Source organism: Acomys russatus, chromosome 14 (genome assembly GCF_903995435.1).
Source record: "Acomys russatus chromosome 14, mAcoRus1.1, whole genome shotgun sequence".
Lineage (NCBI taxonomy): Eukaryota > Metazoa > Chordata > Mammalia > Rodentia > Muridae > Acomys > Acomys russatus.
This window is the reverse complement of record NC_067150.1, coordinates 26,032,867-26,055,232: the sequence shown is the minus strand read 5'-3', so window position 1 is coordinate 26,055,232 and position 22,366 is coordinate 26,032,867. Positions and strand designations below refer to the sequence as shown.

The 22,366-nt window shown below is 45.2% G+C and overlaps 1 protein-coding gene across 1 annotated transcript in view; it reads left to right on the top strand.

The window, feature by feature from the left end:
* Fli1 (Fli-1 proto-oncogene, ETS transcription factor) overlaps window positions 1-17,661 on the top strand; it is a 117,270-nt gene extending 99,609 nt beyond the window's left edge. The window contains exons 6-9 of the mRNA XM_051156134.1: window positions 12,643-12,708; window positions 14,524-14,583; window positions 15,104-15,151; window positions 16,921-17,661. Of these exons, the coding sequence (XP_051012091.1) occupies window positions 12,643-12,708; window positions 14,524-14,583; window positions 15,104-15,151; window positions 16,921-17,450 (704 nt within the window). The 3' untranslated portion in view covers window positions 17,451-17,661. The remainder of the gene's footprint in view (window positions 1-12,642; window positions 12,709-14,523; window positions 14,584-15,103; window positions 15,152-16,920) is intronic.
* The last annotated feature ends 4,705 nt before the right edge of the window (window positions 17,662-22,366 follow it).

Genomic DNA, 22,366 nt, shown 5'->3' with positions numbered 1-22,366 from the left:
CATGCTAAGGGGCTAGTGCTCTTTCATCCTTTTGGCCCAAATGCTATCTGCTATCTTATCAGCTAACTTCCCTTCAAGCATGGCCTCTCAGTCTGTGCCCATATGAAGGGGAACCAAGGAAAGACTGATCCTCCAGTAGGGAAAAAAAATGCTTTTCTTCTTCACTTCAACTTCCCTGTTTCTATCTCTTTTGTTATACTCTCCCCTTTATGACATCTATAACATGAATTTATTAAATACCTACTTGTGCAGGGATTTTCCTGTGTCATAAGATCATATTAACTTAGTTAATAATAACTGTCATTGCTCCCATTTTATATATGAGAAGCTCAAGTCACCATGCTGGTCTGAAGCACGGCAGAGTCTGTTCTCGCAGTCCCCACCCCAGCCAGGGTAGAGGACAGGCTCTGAAATCCCCTTTTGTATTTCCATCTAACTATGCCTTAGTTACTATTGGTGCTGTGGATGCAGGGAAATGCCTTGACAAAGGCACCTCAGGGAAGAAAGAGTTTCTTTAGGCTCATTGTTCAGGATTCACCATGGTGGGGAAGGCCTGGAGGTGGGAATTTGAGATGATTGGTTATGTTGCATTCCCAGTCAGGAAGGAGAGAAGAGTGATTACTCTGCTCTGCTAGCTTTCCCTTTTAAGTCCAGGACCCAAGCCTAGGGAATGGGGCCGCCCATTTCCGTCTTTCCATATCAGGTAACCTAATCAAGGCAACTCCTCACAGGCATGGCCAGACGTTTGTCGATCTGGTCAAGTTGACGTTATTAATCATCGCAGCATGACAAAAGACCCATTTCTTTCAGGAAGCTGGTGTGGTCTAATTGTTAAAAAGCATATGACGCTGCTGATTCCTGCAATGGTCCAAAAATTCTCAGTTTTACTTGCATTTCAAGAGGCATATTAGTTTCTTTCACAAATCTTTCCATAGATGTTCTTTATAGTTTCCACAATGATACACATAGCCCTTTGAGCTTGATTGTACACTCAAGAGTAATGAAAAACAACGAGCTTTAGTAAAAGACATTATAGTGGGTAAAACTATTTAATCTGAAAAATGAGAGTGGGATAAGGGCAGGAGTGCAAGAAACCAGATTGTAACATTCTCCTTGGTTGAGATGAACACAAGGCCTGCCAGGATGCTACCTCACCTAAGTCCCCTCCATGAGTTTGAACTTGCTCATATTAGGGCACTGAGGAAGGAAGCTGTAGCTGAGTGGTGGGTCCTTAGAACTGGCAACTTCCATTGTTTCTGCAGTGCTGTCCCCACTCCGCCCTCACCTTACAAGCCCACACTTTATTCCCACACTTAATGACAACTTTAGCTTCTTGGTTTACATCAGCATCCTTTCTGTCACTACAGGGCTTACCTCTTGTCCCTGCGCCAGGAGACACCACCCACCTCAGACCATTCCTGGATACTCGGAAGTTCTCACTTAGACCTGCATGCCTTTCTTGGGCCTGTCTCTGCTTTTATGTATATCAGAGCTGATCTTAGATGCTTCCAGGAGAAATAAAGGAGTCTGTAGGCACCCAGGTGTCCGGCACATCTAATAATAGTGACAGAGAATGCATGTGCCCTGGTGCATTTTTATAAAGGAACATTTGAAGATAGAGAGGCAAAGGTGCAAGGCTGTGGGAAAAGTATTTGTGGCTAATGACATCCTGGGTAGCTTCCCAGCCTGACTCAGCTTCCTCCTGCTCCTCCCACACTGGCAGCCAGGGGCCCTTGACTGTGGTGCTCTGGGGCAGAAGCTCTGACCCTAACACAAATGTCTTAGTGGCAGTTCACACTTGCTAAGTAGGCTCAGCCTCCCTAATTCATCCCTAACCTGGCTGGTCCTAGCTGAGTCCTGCTGTCCTTACCAAGTTTCTCTTTGACTTAGAGATCCACACAAAGAAGCTAAAACTCAGAACGAAACTGATCGTAGCTAACACCTTCACCATGTGGTCTGGTTTGTGATGGAAACTAAAAGTGGCCCTGTTGGTTGTTTGAATGAGAAGGGTCTTGAGTTAACTGGCAAGAAAAGGGAGGGGGGACTGTCTACAAGTGTGGCTGATGCCTGCTGTAGGCTCCTCAACACGGAATAGGCCAGAGGCACTTGTTTCTGCCCAATGTACTGATTTAGACATTCCAGCACAGGTGGTTTGCTTAGGAGCAGTGGCCACCGCAAAGTGCAGCTGGCCTTTCACGTCCAGGCCCTCCACCTTGGCAGCTTCAACCAAACACTGATCAAGAGAAGTGCTTCCTATTGAACAGGAAAGTTTCTTGTCATTACCTAAACAAGACAGATGGCAGCGACTTACATTGTGTTGGATATTGTAAGTGATCTTAGACGCTCCTCCAGTGGTACAATGAGTTAGTGTGCCTTCCTTACACAGCAGTATGTGTGCATGGAAGTGACAGTCATCCAGGAATCTATAGGAGGTAACCTATCGTAGGATGAGCGTGGGTTCTATCATGGTACTGCACCATTTTATAAAGAATTTGAGCACCTGTGGGGCTTGGTGTGTGATAGACTCTGAAACCAGTTACCCTCACAGACAAAGGAAATACTATATTTACAAAAGCTTACTTTCCCTCAATCCTTTCTCTCTCTCTCTCTCTCTCCTCTCTCTCCCTCTCTCTCTCTCTCTCTCTCTCTCTCTCTCTCTCTCTCTCTCTCTCTCTCTCCTCTCTCTCTCTCTCTCTCTCTCTCTCTCTCTCTCTCTCTCTCTCTCTCGCATCATCTATCTTTCTGTCTAATTTATCTACCCATCATCTATCTATCTGTAATCTTCATATAGAAAGGTATAGATCTGTCTTCTTCTCTATCTGGAGAGAAGGAGAATGAGACAGAAACACAGAGAAGCCCCTCTTGAACCAGGTGGAAGAAGTACATCCTCCAGTTCAAAGGATGTGCTGTAAGCAGCACCATTTGTTATTTTCCTATGGAAACCTATTATAGATGTAACAACTTCTTCTCTCCGGAGAAGCCTCAATTTAAGATCCCTGAGAACTCATTTCTCCTGAAGGATCCCCACAGAAGAGAAGATAATGTCTTCGAGGAAGGACATCTGGGGCTGGAATAGGGGCATAAGGGCCTTCCCTCTCTTTGGGGTCCAGCGGGTTCTACAAGGGAAGATTGAATAGCTACTTCTGTCTCTGTGGTACAGTTTGAGTTCCTGCCAGACAGAGCCAATGAAAGAATAATAACATTAAGTAGGATAATTACTTATATGTTATGGCCTAAACCAATCATACCTGCCTCAGAGTGTGTTTACTGTATCCTTACAAGCCGAGTCTCCTCCCTCAGTCCCACACCATGAGCTATTTCTGGACCTAATTGCAGATTACCTTGTCATGTTTAATTGTGAGTTTTGTCCAGTATTCTTTCTTCCCACCCTGTAGACTTTCAGTAAATAACATTGACAGTTGATGGATTCCCTGGGAAAGAAAATCTAATCTTTTTCAATTGAGTTAAATATTTACTCAGCCTTGCTCCACTAAAGAAAGAACCAGAAGAAATTAGCTTAGTTAGCACAAGAAAAATTAATTCCTTACCTCCTATGAATAAAACCTGGGGAAGAGGAATTTGGGAAAGCGGCTCATTGGATAAGGCGCTGCACAAACACGAAGACCTAAATTCAGGTCATCAGTACTCTCAGACGAGGTGGCATGCATCTGTAATGCCAGCATGGGAAAGGGGACCCCTGGAGCCCCAGGGGCTCATGGGCCATCCAGGCACTGACCAAAACGGTAAGCTTCAGGTTCAATGAAGGACCTTGTCTCAAAATAATAACACTAATACTTCCAAAAACTGCTAATAATAGGAGGCTGATACTCAAACCCCACCTCTGACCTCCACATGTACTTACGAAGATGAGTACACTAATGTGCACACATACATGCGCATGTACATGGAAACACTAATTGGAGAAGATCACCTACAATCCTGTAGGACACTTTGGACTTTGTGAGGTCCGTGATCTCATCTATCATCCAAAGACCATTGTGAGGGTTAGATATACCGTTCATTCTTACAAAGTCTGAAATTTACAAATAATCAACTGTTTTCCACAAAAATATACCTTTCCTAAACTGAGGTCAGAGAGGTGAGGTCATTCACCAAGGTTCACACAGCACATAACTGATGAGATGGAACAGGGTGCAGAGTTGGAACTGCCCAGATCCTAAATTCTTTCCTTTGCTATGAATGGCTTTGCTGTTTGGAAACAATGGCATTGCCTTCCCCAAAATTTTTAAAGCCTTAAGTGACACCCACAAACAGTCAAGTTCTTGGTAAGATTCAGTTATCACTCTTCCAAAGAGATAAAAGAAACTGCTCGGGATTTAATTTTGGAAAATCTTTGAACCTAAAAAGCTTTGGCTTGCTTGCCCAGTTATTCACCAGTCCTGCTCAGTAGCCTAGATCGGTTACAAGAAAGTCAGTTTTGATACCAAGTCATATTTTCAATTTCTAATAACATTCCTATGTGGCCACACATGCTGTCTCCCAGCTTTGACCCTTGAACTTTATGCTCATTTGAGTGTCTGATTTAGATCACGTTTAGGGTCGCTTGTAGTCTGAAACTCAGCCTCCCATTCTGGGATGCAGTAGGACCATATTCTGCTACCAAAACTGGCATCATTTTCTCAGATGCTGGGATGTAAGCTTCTGTGTTTGACATTGCTTACTCACCAGGCCAGAGCATCTTCTTTAGTTTGACCTCACCTGTCTACTCCTCCTATGATGACTCCAACGACATGTCCTTCCCTGGAAACTACTTTATCCCTTTAGCAGTCTGTCAAAAGGCCAGTCTGAGGAAGTGTTCGTATTTTAATTTTCTTCATTAGAATAGCTGTCTTCATAGGTGGGGAAATCCGCAGACATCAGCTAGCAGTTTAACTACTGCGCTGGCTCACCTCTTTCTGTCCCTCATCCGAACAGTGGAAAGATGCTGTAGAGCTTTTAAATGTTACTGTCTCTTCCAACATCAAGCCAATCCCACTAGACATGACCTAACAAAAAGGAACTCACTGTCCTGAAAGATGTCGCTATCATCATAGGACAATCCAAATACTTCTCAGAGGGAAATTCCAGAGCTACCAAGAGCGCTATTTTAATAAGTCCAAATTTTGCTCAAATTATATGTCTTTAACGAGACCTTCCTACCCAGCCCTGCCTGCTCTCTCTCCTGGCTTGCTGTACTGCATCGCATTCATTATCTTCTTCTAATCTACCTCACAGTTTACTATTTTTTTCTGAATTAAGTTTCACAGAGGAAGGGTGTTTGTCCAGCCAACATTGCATTCTAGGGACTAAATGTGTCTGGCAGCAGAGCAGGCAGTCAATAAAACTTTGTCAAATGAATGAATGTGTGGTGGACTATGCCCGCTAAGTCCAGTAAGCTAGTACAGGGGTGGGGACAAAAGTGACCGAGATCCAGTCCCTGCACTGCAGAGATGATCACCTAGCCAGAGGGGGCCTGTGCTTGAGAATGAGCCCGGATGGTTGAGCACACAAGGACGGTAAACATGAAACAAGTGACCAGAGCATCATGATCTGAAGGACTTGGAAGAAAGGCATGCAAAAGTTAAACTGTGAGGCAGATGCACGACCCAGTCGCCATGGTAGCGGAGGGCATCATGTGGGCAGAGTGGCCTCTCTGTCTGCAGGGCCTGGGGGCAAACATAAACAACTCTCCATTACCTAAGTGAGCCGGTATGTTTTTCTTTTCCCTAGCTGGAATCCTCTTAAACCTGAGTTCCATCTGACCAAAGAAGTATGCGATTGAGTTATGTCTACATTACCCAGGGTGGAGGGGAATTTTGGCAAGTACCCAATTCATCTAGTCAGTCTGAATTCCTTTTCCACATACGACTGCCCCCCCCCCCCCGCCAAGCCCCACTCTGAGGCCTTATCAAAATAAATAGTCCATTTAGACATCTGTGCCATTTGGACAGAGAGCCCACAGGGCAGACAGAGTGAGAGAAGAAGCCAGGCTCTGCAGGATGCCTTGCATGAAGGTGGCAAGGCTGTGCCCAGAACCCGTGCCTCTTACTTTGTCGAACATTTTGTATTTCAAAGCCACCCATTTCTTCCCAGCATTTCCCTCGCCAGTCTCCTTTTCCCTCTGCACACAGAATGTCTTGAACACTGCCGCCATTGTGCTCAAGCAGCAGGGCTGGTCCTGAGGCTGAGGAGCTGTTTGGATTCCAGGACAAGATCTTTGAGAAAAGGAAATGTGAGCCAGGATGTTTTCTCTTGCTTCTATGAGTTCCAAGATAGAGCAAAGGAGTCTCCTTTTAATGCCCTCTTCCTGCAGGCTTGAGGCATGCCAGGATCCTCTGTAGCTCTGTGGAATAAAAATCCCACTGGAGGGAAGGCTGGGTGAGCCTTAGAGCATAGATCACACGAGGTGAGGGATTCACCCTGAGCCTTAAGACCAGTTAAACAGTCCATGATAGAAGCAAGTGCTGGCCACTTATAGCTACTGCCCATCTCTGTCTTTTGAGATTATGTTTCTCAAACCAGGGTTATGGGTGATCCATCACTTTCTTTGGAAGCAACTCACATCTTGGAATAACTGTCTAAGGGTACCGGGTTAGGGCTGGTCCTTTGGGACTCTGAGGCATCTCTTCCTTCTCAAGGCCTTCCTGAATGAGCTTTGTAACCTCCTTTTACTGTAGAGGTAAAGGCAAGATGGAACAGACTGTGTGTATACGGCGTACGTTTGAAAAGCTCCACTTATGAAAAGCACCACTGGTCCTCAGAGGAGGTTTGTTAGGCATTTGCAGGGAAGCAGAATTAAAATTCAAAAGGAATAGAATAACACGACCAAGGAACTCAGATGAATAGAGACAGAGAGGGGATTAGACCCCAGCTGATCCCAGAGCCTATATACAGCCACTGAAAGTGCTATTAGGCCCTAGCAAGAAAGGAGGACCCCCTAGGACAGAGCCCTTAGCTCTGCTTAGACTGCCCATTTTCTGGGTAAGTTGCCTTTGCCGTGGATTTAAGGTAGGTCAGACAAGAGCAGCTCAGGAGGAAGTGGACAGGGGCATAGCAGAGATAACTGCAGGTGAGAGGTTGGCCCAAAGTTGTGAACTTGGGGTTCAGTAGGCAGAGTTAGCTTTTGTAGTAGGGCTTCAGTACAAAGGAAGGCCAACCCTCTAACGAGAGAGACCCTACCAGAAGCATAAGTCCTCAGATAGAGAATTAGCCGAGAGGGCCATGTAGACACAGGCCCTGGTACCTCTGGCTGTCCCCAAACAAAGACGATGCCTTACCTATTGGGTACACTGAGTACCCGGAAAAGGTTGGCGGGCCAGCAGACCCAGGTTTTCCATGCATAAACAGCACAGAGGCTGCCAGCCTGCCCAGCAAAACCAAGACATTCAATGAAAAGTTTCAAGGAAAGTGCATCTTTTTTCCACCAGGTCATAGAGATCAGGGTCCAGTGTAGTAAGGGACTGAAAGAGAGGCTTCTGTATGCTGCTGATGGTTGTGGGATGATGTCATGACAGAGTAAAGAGCTGCGTAGAGGCTGATGCACCTGGCTTTCAGAAAGTTGACTGGAGGCATCGGTAGAAAACACGGTCTTTCCAGAGATGGATGCCATATTTCCAAGAGTGGTTTAACACTGCTGTGTCTGTGCCATAGTCACAGCCAGCAAAAGCCTTCCCCTTCCAACAGGGCCCAGAGCTCATGTTACTCTACCCTAGGAGGCTGTGTTGGAATCTAAGAGGCCATTTAGTGTCGCATTCAGCCGCACTGAGCATTGCATAATGGAGAAACAGTTCAGGGCGCCGTAGACGAGAGGCAGAATTATCCACAATGGCTGGCAAAGCCCAGAACCCCCGGCATGAGGCCTAGGTCTCTTTGCTTTGGCGAAAACTGACCTCAGGACTGCCTGAAACCAGAGACCTTAGGCAAAGCCCACTGGTGGCTGCTCAGCAAAGGGATCACAATAGGATTTGTCATTTCAGTACTCCTTAAAGCCAGGGGGTGTCAGGCTTCCCTGAAGTAGAAAGAGTTTGTCAGAACCAGGGCATAATTTTCTGCTGATAAAGCCATCCGGCACCACAGAGAAGGTCTGAGAGCGTCACCCGGGTGCTGGCCTGAACAGTCACATTTTTAACACTGAGTCTTTGGCCGCCTCAAACTTTACTTCTCCAAAGCCAGCCGTCAGGATTCAGACTCCATGCACCACATGTGGGGTGTCTATATGTGTGCACGGGGCTGCTTGGAGCCACCACAGCCCATGGGAGGACTCTGCACTAGCAGGCATTGGCCATAGGCAGACAGCATCATGCTCTGGAGCCAGAAGTGTCTGTAGGAGTTTGTGTGGCAGGCTTGTTCCCTTCTCCCGCTTTTCCATGTGTGACAGATATGTCTGTCAGTGTGACTGGTACTAGAGCTGATCAAACTGCTAGGTTTTTCACTTGGGGGGCATTTAGTAGGAGACAACACATTCTCTCATTTTAGTGATCACATTGCCCTATTTAACAACGGGACCAATTCTGCTAAATGCCATTTCACTTATTTTTATCCCCATGTAAACATCATGATGAACCTCCATGAACTAAGATGCAAACTAAGATGCTGGTGACTTTATGGGACCACCATCCTATTCCCCTGTTGGTCCAGGCCCATAACCAAATGGTACCCAGCTCCTGACCTCTCTGAAGGGACACACTTTCAGCTTCCACTTCAAAATAGGTGGCCTGCTGCCCAGACAGTGTTGACATGGTCTATAATCCTCATCACCACAGGGCCTGAATTAGCTAGAGACCTAGTTCAAGAAAGCCAGAGCCCTGGATTCTTTTCGGCTAGTGGAAAAACAACAAGGATTGTGTGTACTTAACTGTCGATCCAGTTCATTCATTTATTCCACGTGTGTTTCTTGTGTGCTTACCATGTGCAGGGCACTGTTCTCGGTGTTGTCACACACTCCAAACCGTATCAGTTCCTCGCCTGTGAGGACCTGGTGCTCATGTGTGGAAGGCATACAACAAACAAGAACTAATGAATGATGAGGCAATAGTCAGGAAAGTGGGGAAGGAGGGTAAGGAGAATGGAGAGAAGCAAGGGAGACACATATTTGACAAATTGGCCAGCATGTTTCTGCTGGTCTTAACACTGATGGGTTTTTTTTCCCCCCTAAAACATAGGCCATGCTGGTCCTCGTGCTAGAAGTGTCAACTTGAGCATTTCACTTCAGCTCCAAGATCTTCCGATTCTTCAAGCACGCAAGGCAGACGCTCTTGGCCGTGGCCGTTCCTGTCTTTACACTTGGTTCTCAAAACACTGGTTTAAATGTCAGACCTTGCTGTATGCTCACTAGCTTGTGTAGTAAATGGGCACTGGCAGTGCTTGCAGATTTGAGGGCCAGAGGAAGGATCTCCACATATGTAGAGAGAATAAGACAGATGATGGGAGGAAGGCTAATTGCCCAGACGGGGCCACACGTTGGCTGAAGATGCCTGCTGATACCATGGCGATTTATTGCTCTGTGAATTTCAGAGTGACATGGCACAGGCTGACTGTGAAACGGCCTCTCTCTCTCTAGGACACTTCCGTTTTTGCCTATGGGAGGACTGAATGGTTGGTTGGTTCCTAGGCTTTGCCACAAGATAGGCCTGGGCGAGCATCTACCTATGAAGCTCAGCAGCCTCCACTCCACAACATCTGCTGCGTCTTAGAAAAGATAGGCTGCCACACCCTCCCCAAGCTTCAAGTTCAAGACGTGATTGCTCACCTAGAGTGACCACAGAATCTGGTCACTACCCAGGAAACTAATTTCCACATTCTGGAACTTTCATACACCTGCCCTGCCCCAAGAGTAAAATAAAACGATAGAGGGAAAGGTGACAAGAAGTTGACGGTAACTGTAGCCATGGCCCTGAGTGGGCTTAAAAAGTGATTTGTCTGAACAGTTATGGAACAGCTTTCACCCAGGATGACAACTTCAAGGCAAGTTTTACCAGTGCTTCATACTTCAGATGACACACCCCAATTCCTGGAACTTAGTGGGTACTCCTCCTTTTCACTTGCTCTCCTGGCTAGTTTTATGTCAACTTGACACAAGCTAGAGTCATCTGAAAGGAGGGAAACCCCAGTTGAGAAAATGCCCCTGTGAGATACAGTTATAGGGCATTTTCATACTTAGTGATCAATGTCAGGGGCTGAGGGAGCCCAGCCCACTGTGGGTGGTGCCATCCCTAGGCTGGTGGTCCTGGGTTCTATAAGAAAGTAGCTGTGCAAGCCACGTGAAGCAAGCCATACGAAATACTCCTCCATGGCCTCTGCATCATCAGCTCCTGCTTCCAGGTTTCCTGCCATTTCCTGTCTTGACTTCCTTCAGTGATGACCTATTACCTGGGGGTATAAGCTGAATAGACCCTTTCCTTCCCAAATTGCTTTGGTCATGCCGTTGCACTGTAGCAATAGTAACCCTAACTCAGCCACTTACCACTTTCCATTCTACTTTCTGTTCTGTCCCTATAAAATGGCCTCCACCCCTTGGGTTCTCCATGCTTTCTACACAGTACCTTGAATGCACAAGTCTTTTCACTGTTTCCTTTGGAGTCACTAAACACTGGGAACTTCCCTTGGCCCTATTGTTTGGATGTGAAGGCCACAAAGATGCTAGCTTAGCTCACACAATGTCCTGAATGGTCACTCAACCCTCTCTTCTTTTTCCTTTCATTCCCTCCCTCTACATCCCTATACCCCAGCCATGCCCACAGCACCACCCCTGCTCCTGGCTGCACGGCTCACTCTCTCCCCTCCAGCTAGGTCTCACTCAAGTCCCACAGGCCCCTGATGCTACTTCCCTTTCCCTCCTTAGTCTCCAGTAACCACGTCTTTGGCACATGCCCACAACACCTGATGATCTTAGGGACTGTGACATGTCTAAATGTAAGGACTTGGTTTTATATGGCTGAGGCCTCCAGTACCATGCACACATCACAGTACAGGATGACGATTCCAAATCAGTGACGGGAGGCCAAGCTAGCAATGTGTGCCTGGATAAGGAAAATCTTCACTGACTTTCCCCTTTCCTGGGGCTTGCTATCTTAAAGCTGGATGCACCCCCGTGGGACTTCATAGGCCCCCTCAGAAAGTGTCCATAAAGCCATCAACCTTACTCTAAGATCATGCCAATGGCTTGTTGTCTTATCATTTGCTTATTTTTAAACAAGGATAATATGTTTTCAGGAAATAAAGAAAAAAAATAGGTCAAAGATGAAAACATACAACTTAAAGGAATTGAGTTGTGTCTCCTTGTCCTGTTCCCCGCCACCCCCCCTCCAGCCCCACGCCCCTCGTGTGCTCTGTTTTGCTTTTCGTGCCAATTGCTAAAGACTATAATTTTAAAAACTGAGCTGACTTTTCCAGAGCCATGAGGAATGTGCATGTGCATGGGGGTTTTTTCCACAAGAACACTTCCTGTCTTTTGGTTCGTCTTAGCCAGTAATAGCGAAGCCAGGCAATCGGAGGCATCCGTCCATCCAAGCCTTTATTCTAATTTGTTGGAGAGGCTCGGGACAGGCCAAAGGGGATGGTTTGTGTTTCACCCTGTCAGACAGTTGTTTGATGAGGTTTGTGTTCCATTTGTTCAGATGGTTTTTTATGGTTCCTTTGTTGTTCGGGGAAAGACTTTGAAAGTCATAATTCTGCATCCGTGTCCCTTCTGGTGTAGGCCTGTGCCATGTCTCAATGGTACTCGCACAATGAGAAAGGAAATGAGGAGTGTTTCCGGGCAGTTACTTAAGCAGTTTCTGAACATGGTTGTGGAACAGAAAGGTTGAGTGTCACACAGTTCTGGGTCTATATAGTGCTGGCCTCTCCCAGCTGAAACATCTCTGGTTTTGGTTTTTGGTTTTTGTGATTTTTTTTTGGGGGGGGGGGTTGTTTGTTGTTTGTTGTTGTTTTTCCTATCAGCCCTAGTTCTAGCCACACCTCTGGCATTTCCTCTTTATGTGTGGTATCAGATCCAGCCTCTTTTCTAACTACAGAAATGACTGGGAGACCTTGGACAGTGGGGACACACCTCTGAGTGTCATTCCGTAGCACTAGGACCATGAGGTGATAGGCTGGAGTTGGCCTTGCAGGCATGTAATGGGCCTGGATCTTGAGGTGTTCTTCCAGGGAGACCTTTCATCCAGACATCCCTCGGCTCTGCAGAGCTGCCTGACATCCTTGCATCTCTGAAAAGGTGCCCCCCCTCCCGGCCCCCACTCACTTTATATTTTTAGAAATCTTACACATTAGCTCACAGGTATTTCACTTGATCGTTTGCATAACCCCAGGAGGTAAATAATTCATATAAAATTTTGCTTCTAGAAAGTCGAGGATCAGGGAAGAAGGCCTGTGAATAACAGCAGCGACAGCGTGTGAGCCAATCCTTGCAACCTCAAGTTCAGGGTTCTTCCTACTCCTTCAGATGCCAGAGAGACAATTTTTAAAAATTAGAGTTAGTACATTTTCGATTACTGTACCTTCCAGTCCTCAGGCAAGAGCATACTTCAGGAAGTTAGTGGGACTTAGAGAACGATTGCTGAAATAAACGTGGCCTCTTCTGATCACCAAGAGAGCATCTTCCTGCAAAACAAAGCTAATGTGTCCCCATTTGTTATTTCTCAATAGACCCTTCTTATGACTCTGCCAGGAGAGGAGGGTGGAGCAGTAACATGAACTCTGGCCTCAACAAAAGTAAGTAAATAGCAAACCATTCTTTGGGAGTAAAATGTTTTGTGAGAGCCAGAAGTTAGGATGTGGGAAGAGAGTCGTGAAACACACTAGGAACAAGCCCTTGCTGTCTCATTAGATATCAGTGTGAATTTGCAGGGGCTGTTCAGCCTTTTGAGGTTAGTTTTACTGCACTTGGTTTTAGACCTTATAAGCTTTGAAGATTTCTTGGGACAAGTTGATTCATAAAAGCAACCGGTCTGGATTTTGTTATTTTGGTCAGGACAATTAATCTCTAGGACTTGTATTCTCCACTGGACAAGGCGTAGTCATGCCAATGTCCCCAGCCCCAGTGAGAGGGACTGACATGAAGGACAACCTCTGAGGAGAGGTTGTGTGTCACAAACATTAATTTGTCCAGTAATGATGAGCTGACGACTTGTTGAAAATCCACGCAGTATCTTCCACTAAGGAGTAATGAAAGGGAGCGATTCACTCCTCAACCAACATGTTCATCTTACTGTCTCCAAGAAGGAAAACTGCAGGGAAATAAAGCAAATGATTTTAAGGATGAGGTTTTGATTGTACAAGCGATAACCAGGATCTATTTCAGTTGTGAGTGTGCAGCATTTGTTCCTTCTGCATGAGGCATTTGGCTCTATGGGACTCACAAAGATGAGCCAGGGAAGGAACTGTTGTTTAGGCAGGGGACACAAATCATGTACACACATCAGTCTATGCCTATGCCTATGCCTATGTACCAGCTACCGTTGAGTTAGCACAACAGGGACATGCCATGCTTTGGTCTAGGGAGCAGGAGAAGGCAGGTTAGCCTGGAGAGATGACTGTCAAAGAAGACCGTGGTAGCGTGTCTGACAGTGAGGGAACCAGATTCCTGGAGTTTAGGATGTGTGGTGAGACAGGGACAGTGAAGGATGCTGTGAAAAGAGATCTCAGGTCCTTAGTCATAAGGAGTCACTGACGTGCGGAAAGGTATGATGGGTCAGCGGGAAGAGAGGAGTTTGAGGATGCCAGTCACACCAATGCATAGACCACACGAAAAACAACACACACTGAAAATGGGGAAGCCAGGGGGCTTCTGTGACATACATTGAAGGGGCTCTCACAAAGCACAGTATGACAGGGATCAGACGATGTTTGCTAAAATGTCACTTTCTCAGGAGGGACCTCTGTAAAGATGCTACTTGTTTGCTTATCTATCTGTGCGTATCTGTGGGGTTGTATTTGGGGAGTAGTCGTGTGTGTACAGTTTTCAGGGCACACATGTTGGCATGTAGCCATGCATACACAGGGAGACCAAAGAAAGACGTTGGCTGTCCTGTTCTATCACTGTCTTGTCCCGTTGAGACAAGGTCTCTCACTAAACCTTGGAGCTCACCATTTCTCAGCTAGACTGACTGTCCAGCAAGCCTCTGCAGCCTTCTTGTCTCTGCCAGCATCTTCCCATTCCCAGGACCCATGTTACAGATGCACACAGCCACGTCAAACCTTTCTTACGTGGATGCTTAGGATTCTGCAGCAAGACCCCTCTTCCCCACCGAGCTATCTCCCAGCTCAAGGTCCTATTTTTCAAATGAACAGGTACAACCCCATATCATCAAGTATTACTCAGTGTTGTCACGTCTACTAAAACATATATTCGTTGCTAAATCTCCTGCCTGGAGACCAGTGCCAGCAGAGCAAAGTGATACGCATTGATAAATCAAAGGAAAACATGAGTCAATGCGAGAGTGCTCATGTGCCCTCCTTCTAGAGGGGATGTGTGACACAAGAACATTTTCCTGCCCCACTTACCACCTTTCCTTTATTTCTTCACAGGTCCTCCCCTTGGAGGGGCACAGACCATGGGCAAGAACACTGAGCAACGGCCCCAGCCAGGTACCTGGCTCAGATACGTAACCGCTCCTTTGTGTGTTCATAGATGAGAAAACAGATACCCAGAGATTGTCCTAAACATGATTTTTAGTTCACGACATATCTGGAATTAACTCAGGCTGCCTACTGGTTTTTATGGTCCATCAGAAAACTCAGACATGTATAACACTGTCAGCTTTAGAAAGAAGTACCACTAGCTAGTGATCACTTTGGGACCTCCTTTAAGCCTATTTAATAAGTAATCCTTCCATTTATTCCCTGCATGTTTGAATACTAGCCAGCTCCTCTTCAAATGTGTGGGTGATTTTGTTTGGGGTAATGACAGCATAATCTAAAAGTTTAGAAGCTGAATTATGAAGAAACTGTTACTAGTCCATGTAGATTGGGCCATAGCTGTGATCAAGGTCTTTGATCAAGCTTTCCTATGACCCTGAGATAAAAGTAGGAACCGCTGAGGTTTCGTTCATCTTGATGCTGCTGTCAAATTGTTTGATGAGGAGTGAAGCAAACTTTTTCTTTTTAGATCCTTATCAGATCCTGGGCCCAACCAGCAGCCGCCTTGCCAACCCTGGTGAGTTAACTTTGGCTTGCAAGCCTTTCTTTCCAGAATGTTCGCTACACCTGTAAGGTCACAGAAACCTTAGTTTTAAGTTGAGACACCTGTCTGGGGGCTGTGTGCTTCCGTGGTCAAATGATCAGGTGTGCACAAAGGCCTGTTGGTTGGTAGCAGCACATCCTTCTCCAGAAGACGTTTCCAGAGCACAAACCTATTTGTACTGCATCTCTGCACAGAGATTTGTGTCCATCGTAAATGACCCAGATAGACGGTCCAGTGAGGAAAGATCCCCTCACTTATTCCCCCTACAGGGCTCACGAGTAAATGTCCTCAAGCATTGTGGTTTGGATTTGCGTGTTGTAGTTATGCAAATCCTTCCAACCAGAAGTGTGTCCCTAGAGAGTTGCACGTGAAGTGAACTCCACAATGTGTCAAGGATTTCCTTTTTAATAATAAGTCTCAGGTGCATTCTTCTAAACCCACACCATGGAGATTAAGAGTTAATGGCAACAAAAGCCAGGCCACATGCACCTGTAGCGCTGCAGGAAATGCAAGCTGTTGGGCCTCCTCCCTGCTCCATTCTTGCCCAGAAGGTGAAGAGAAGCCCCCGCATCCCGTCCTCTGATTGTACCTCTGCCCACATTCTTCTGCACAGAGCTTAACACTGAGCGTCATACGCTAGCAGAGTGCTGGAGAACAGCCTAGCCTAGTGAACGCCAATTCCTCAAGGTGCCTTCCTCCTGATGCTCCCCACAGGCACCCCTAAGAGGTTCTGGGATGCTTGGCACTCTTCAAGGCCAATGGGGAGTATCTTGGAGGATTTCAGTACTACGTAGAGATCAGATAGTGACTCATGTCTATGTAGAAGGAGAGAGTCAAAAATCTTCCCAAGTAGATGTGGGGAGTTGGCTTCCTTAAGATCTTAGCAGATTGCTGGGACAAGGCTAACACTCATTACCAAGCAGCCTTTGTGACAATCTGTCTTAAAGTCTAATCTTGCTTAATGTGTTCATTTCAGTGGCAAGCGGTAGAGTTTTACAGTGTTTATTGTACCTTTGAGCTAGCTCAATGAGAGGATCGTAGATGATGAGCAAGCATTTGAAGCGATGGGCAAAGGAATTACCCCACTTTGATCATCAATCACTGTGTCAATATATCTCCCTATGCCTCATAAATATGTACAATTAGTATGTGCCTATTTCTAGTTTCTAAAGAAAAAAAGTAAAGAAGGGTTGTCTCCATAATTCTGACATTAAGAGAAAAGAAAGGCTTTATTTTGTTTGGTTGAGGTTTTGTTTGTTTGTTTATTTGTCTGTCTGTTTGTTTGTTTTTCGAGACAGGGTTTCTCTATGTAGACCTAGCTATCCTGGACTCATAGAACAGTCTAGCCTTGAACTTACATAGACCCACTTGGCCTCTCAAGTGCTGAATTAAAGGTGTATGCACCAACAGGCCTGGCCAATAAAGGGTTTCTTAGAAAGGACAAGAATTGGCGTGCTTAAGAATCAGGACTGAGCCAGGCATGGTGGCGCATGCCATTAATCCTAGCACTCAGGAGGCAGAGGCATGTGGATCTCTGAGTTCAAGGCCAGCCCAGCCTACAAAGCAAGATTTAGAAATCCAGGGCTACATACAGAGAAACCCTGTCTCAAAACTCTGGGGGCAGGAAGGCAGGGGAAAGAAAGAAAGAGAGAGAGAGAGGAAAGAAGAGAGCGAGAAAGAGAGGGAGGGAGAGAGAGAATCAAGACTGAGACCACTTTCTCCTCTTTCCTCACTGCCTGCAGGAAGTGGGCAGATCCAGCTGTGGCAGTTCCTCCTGGAGCTACTGTCTGACAGCGCCAATGCCAGCTGTATCACCTGGGAGGGGACCAATGGAGAATTCAAAATGACGGACCCTGATGAGGTGGCCAGGCGCTGGGGAGAGCGAAAGAGCAAGCCCAACATGAATTACGACAAGCTGAGCCGGGCCCTCCGATATTACTACGATAAAAACATCATGACCAAAGTGCACGGCAAAAGGTATGCCTACAAATTTGACTTCCATGGCATTGCCCAGGCCCTGCAGCCACACCCAACCGAGGCATCCATGTACAAGTATCCTTCTGATATCTCCTACATGCCTTCCTACCATGCCCATCAACAGAAGGTGAACTTTGTCCCTCCCCACCCATCCTCCATGCCCGTCACCTCCTCTAGCTTCTTTGGAGCAGCGTCACAATACTGGACCTCCCCCACTGCTGGGATCTACCCCAACCCCAGTGTCCCCCGCCATCCTAACACCCATGTGCCTTCACACTTAGGCAGCTACTACTAGAACTTACCATCAGTGGCCTTCCGGCTGAAGTTCCAGCCCTCACTTTTTCCCTGGATGCTCTGGACTCTAAAGGACATAAGTAGCCTTGAAGAGACGAGAAAACTGGATGTTCTTTCTTTTGGATAGAACCTTTGCATTTGTTCTTTTAAAATGATTATTTTTATGTTTAAAAATTTTTGCTTTCTTCTACCTGAAAATACAAAAACAAAAGTGCCATTCCACAGGCCAGTATATCAGTTTGGATTCTCAACCTCCTAGCATCTAATGAGTTAAATAGTTAGGTTACTGGAATGGCTATACATGGATCTGAGAAAGAAGTATAATATTTTAAATATTTGTTATGACCAAAGCAGCTTCTTATCAACACACGGGTCTCATTATTATAGGAGTCCATACGATAATGAATCATGGACTTGACCAGGACTTGTTCTGATTTGGGACAGTGAAAATCAAGGCAGGATGCTTATAATCTTTTCTTTGGAGGACTTAATTCAGCGGCTGGCAACTGGAACATTGGCTGTGAGGCCAGTGAAGTTTTTGCCCAACTGGAATTTAAAAGAAAGCTGTGTGTGTATGTGTGTATTTAAGAAGCCATGGGTATTACAAAATCCCCTTGCAATGGGCAATATGCGCCTGGCTACCTGTTCTCTCCAGACATAGTCAGGAGCTAAGAGCATTTAATACAAAACACAGACACTTCTGAAGGACAGAGGATTAAATAACTATTTTTTTTTTAATGACAGTGGGTCCCAGAACTTTGAAAAGTCATAGGGATTTCTAAACTCAGACAGATTCACAAGCGCTGTGCGCTTGTCAGACCACCAGCCCGCGGTCAACCAATCAGAAGGCAATTAACTGTATAAATTATGCAGAGTTATTTTCCTATATCTCACAGTATTAAAAAAAATAAATAATTAAAAATTAAAGAGTAAATAAACGAGTTGACCTCGGTCACAAATGCAGTTTTACTATCAAATCGATCATTGTTATTTTTTTTTTAATATAATTTGTACATCTTTTGTCAATCTGTACATTTGGGCTATTTGTACGTTTTTATAGCTGGGTTTTCTTAAATAAGCATAATGTGACTATTGATGAAAAGTAAACAGGGAGTTAAAAGTCACTGAGTTCTTAGGAAGAAAAGCCGTGGTACAGTTATTTAACAAGCATGCCCAAACAAGAGAAGAGATCTGTTTTGAGCTGCAGTGCTTTAGAAATGTTTGTAAATAACGGAGCTGCGGTCACCTGATAAGAACAAACAAACTCTGCCTCATGCACACGAGGGGCTCTCCTGCTCTATATATGCAATATATTTTTAGACGTGAAAATATATATAATTTTGCAGTAATCGTGACTTTTTAAACTATATAATATGTTAAGCTGACAACTGTCCAATTAAGACTATGTAAAATAATTTGACCTTAATAAATTGTGCCTTCTTCTTCTCTCAGAACTGAGGAAATTGTTTTCTTATTTACTACAGATCAAAGGCTTTCCCAGAAAAGAATTGTCTTTATTATTGGTGTGTGTGTGTGTGTGTGTACACATGCATAGCGTTCAGGTTAGAGAGCTACTTTTATGACTCAGTTCTCTACATCAGCCTTGTGTCTTGAGGCAGACTCTCTTGACTTCTCTCCCACCCTGTGGACCACTAGCTCCCCAAGAGCTCTCCTGCCTCCATCTCCCCTCCTGGGATTATGGGTGCACACCTCCATGTCTGACTTCTTACATGGGTTCCAGGGATAAAACCCAGGCCATCAGGCTTACACACCACACTTTTATCCACTTAGGTATTTCATTGGCCCTGAGGACAAATTGCCTACTTGTTTCTGGTACCATCCATAACTTTCTAAATGCACGTGCTGCGGCACAGTGGAAGATGCAGTATCGGTGAGGCACAGACTGTTGTTAACGATGACATTTTCAACCCTTTCTAAGCCATTTAGATATCCGTGGCCTTTGTCAGTGAGAGGCAAGGCCATGAGTAAACTGTGTCCAAGGCACTACAGCAGCAGTTCTCTCCAGGTCATGGCCTAGTGGACTTGACTCTGTGTTGCCCAAGAAGGTGACCTGATGTGGCAGCAGGGACTAGGAGCCTAGCTTCCTTTCAGTGCCACACTATGGTCCTATGTACACTCTCCAGCTCTGGTTTTCTGTCACAGCTTGGTTCCTGTGGCCTCCCTGATAGAGAGCTTGCTCCTCTGTTTATAACAAAGATGAATAAGACTACCAAAAGCCCTTGTTCTTGCAAAGGCCTCTCGCCGAATTAGTGCCTCTAGAAACCCCTCAGACCAGGGAGGTCCACCTGAAGGAAATGGGATGAATTCTGAAGACTGATCTCCAACTTTTTAAACTTACACCCTACATTATAAAATACATTAAGCATTGGGTTATAAGTGACGTATGCTCGGTTAATAAGTTGTAATAAAATATGTTAGTTAAGAAAAAATACATTAAGCACATATTCTCGATAGGCATGTGTTCATATGTATGCTAATTTGCATCTTGCATAGACAAACTGTTACATCATAAGCGTACATTTGTAGACTTCTCCAATCATGACTGAAAATATTCAGAAAGTGTTTTAAACTGTGAGGTGGAGAGAGCTCAGAGGTTAAGAGCAACTGCTGCTCTTGCAGAGGACCCAGGGTGGAGTCCCAGGATTTATACTGGGTTACTCACAGCTGCCTACAGATTTAGCTCCCAAGGATTGGCTGCCCTCTTCTGGTCTCCTCAGACACCTGCGCACACGTAACATACACTTACACAGGCACACACCCATACTCATAAATGAAAAAATAAATAAATAATTGCATCTTTCCTGAATTCACACTGTTTTTATTGCCATTTTTATCTAGTTATGCATCGCAACAACCAATTACAAAATGCTTACCTTGCACTTGATATCATACATTGTCTAAATTTGATTTAAAAGATATTGGGAGATTATGTGTGCATTTATTGTGTCATTTTAAATACAAGATTCGGGCGTACATGGATTTTTGTGTCTTTAAGTGGCCCTGGAACTCATGCTATCCATGGAAAAATAAAATAATTGTTTATGATGAACAAAAAGTCAAAATTTTAGAAGGTGATATAAAAATATATTAAAGATGACATTCTGTTCCCTTCCTTTTTTCTTTATATTGCATCATCCTTCGTAGCAACATTCAAAACAGAAACAGTGACTATTCATGAAATAAACACATATATCTCTATACATATATGGATTTCCTAGTACCTTCTAACAGAGAAGAAAAATAAAGACTTGACATTAATGGCTTAGGCATAGAAAGAAATGAGAAAAGCTAAAGATGTTTATAAATAGGTCAACTAAAAAGTTCTCATATCAGTTTGCAAATATACGAAGTACTCTTAGGGAAAGCAAAGAGGCACATCACATGTTCCTGAATCTCCGATGTAAGAACAGGATGCTCACACCATGATGTCTGTATATTTGTGTACATATGCACCTGCATGCGTGCCACACTCATGTTAGTACTCAGAGATGCCAGAAGAGGGTCTAGGGACTCCTAAAAATGGAGTCACGGGCAATTATGAGCTGCCCAGCATGGGTGCTGGGAAGCATACCTTTGTCTTCTGTGAGAGCAAACAGTTTCACTTCCTGAGCCATCCCTCTGGTTAGCCCTCTAAGGAGGTTTGTTTCCTACACAAAGCTGCAGTACTTTATCTCAGTCCTGTACCTTGCGTGTTTCTCACAGTGGTTCATTCCACACTCCTACGGGACCAGATTTTTTTTTATAAGTTCTCAGACTCACAGACACTCAGCTAACTTACGGTCCCCAACAAACAAGCGTTTTTGTTACCCTGACTGCTAATTTAGTGTCCCCCCCGCCCCCCCCCCCCCGAGCTCAAGCATTCTGCACTTGTGCCGTGAAAGTTGTAACGTCTGAGAAGCAGCAAAGCAGACAGGACATAGCAACCCTGTGAGGGATTCTAAGGGAAACCAATCATCGCCCAGCCCGCCCCCTACCTCAGTTATTGTCCTGATCACAGCCCGTCAGAACAGGTAGATGTCTTAGTCCACTTGAGAAGCTATTACAAACTACTCTAGGCTGGGTGGCTTATAAACAACAGAAACACAGTATTCACAGCTCTAGAGGCCACAAGGCTAATATCAAAGTACTGGTAGATTTGGTATAGGGCAGGGACCGGACTCACTGCTCATTCCTGACTCACAAGTGGCACCTTCTCGCTGTTTTCTCACATGGTTCCAAGTGACAAGCAGCTTTCTAGGGCCTTTTTAAAATAAGGGACACTAGTCCCATTCCTGAGAGCTCCTCTTTCTGACTTAGTCACCTCCCAAAAGGCCCACTTCCAAACAGCCACACACTGAGGATTAGGTTTCAACATGTGAAATATATAGGGGAAGAGAGGCATAAATAGTCGATGTATGGCAGAAATTTTAATTTTCTAGTGTTGTGTTTTCAGCGTCTGTTGCTTTGAAACGTTTTCAGTACAGTCAAAACCCACTAGAAGTTTAAGATCCTTTAAAGTGATCGCTGCTGCATCTTACCAGTGATAGCTGCGTGCAGTTAAGAATGAGTGCAGCGTGGCTGCTTAGCCAATGGGTAAAACATGAAGTGTGGCTCCACAAAACAGACTATTTGTAGCAGAGACCAAGTGGGCGAGAAGGAGCCAGGACACCAAGTAAGAAAGGAATATCCGTTCATCCCAAGCAGGGTCATGGCCAGAGCCAGGGGTGATTTGGAGAGATTTTTTTAAATCATTTTTACTTAATTTTTAAATTTATGTTCCTTGGTGAGGCTATCAGATCATGACATCACAGACAGTTGTGAGCGGCCATGTGGGTGCTGGGAATTGAACCCAGGTCCTTTGGAAGAGCAGACAGTGCTCTTAACCACTGAGCCAAATCTCCAGCCCAATTTGTGGAG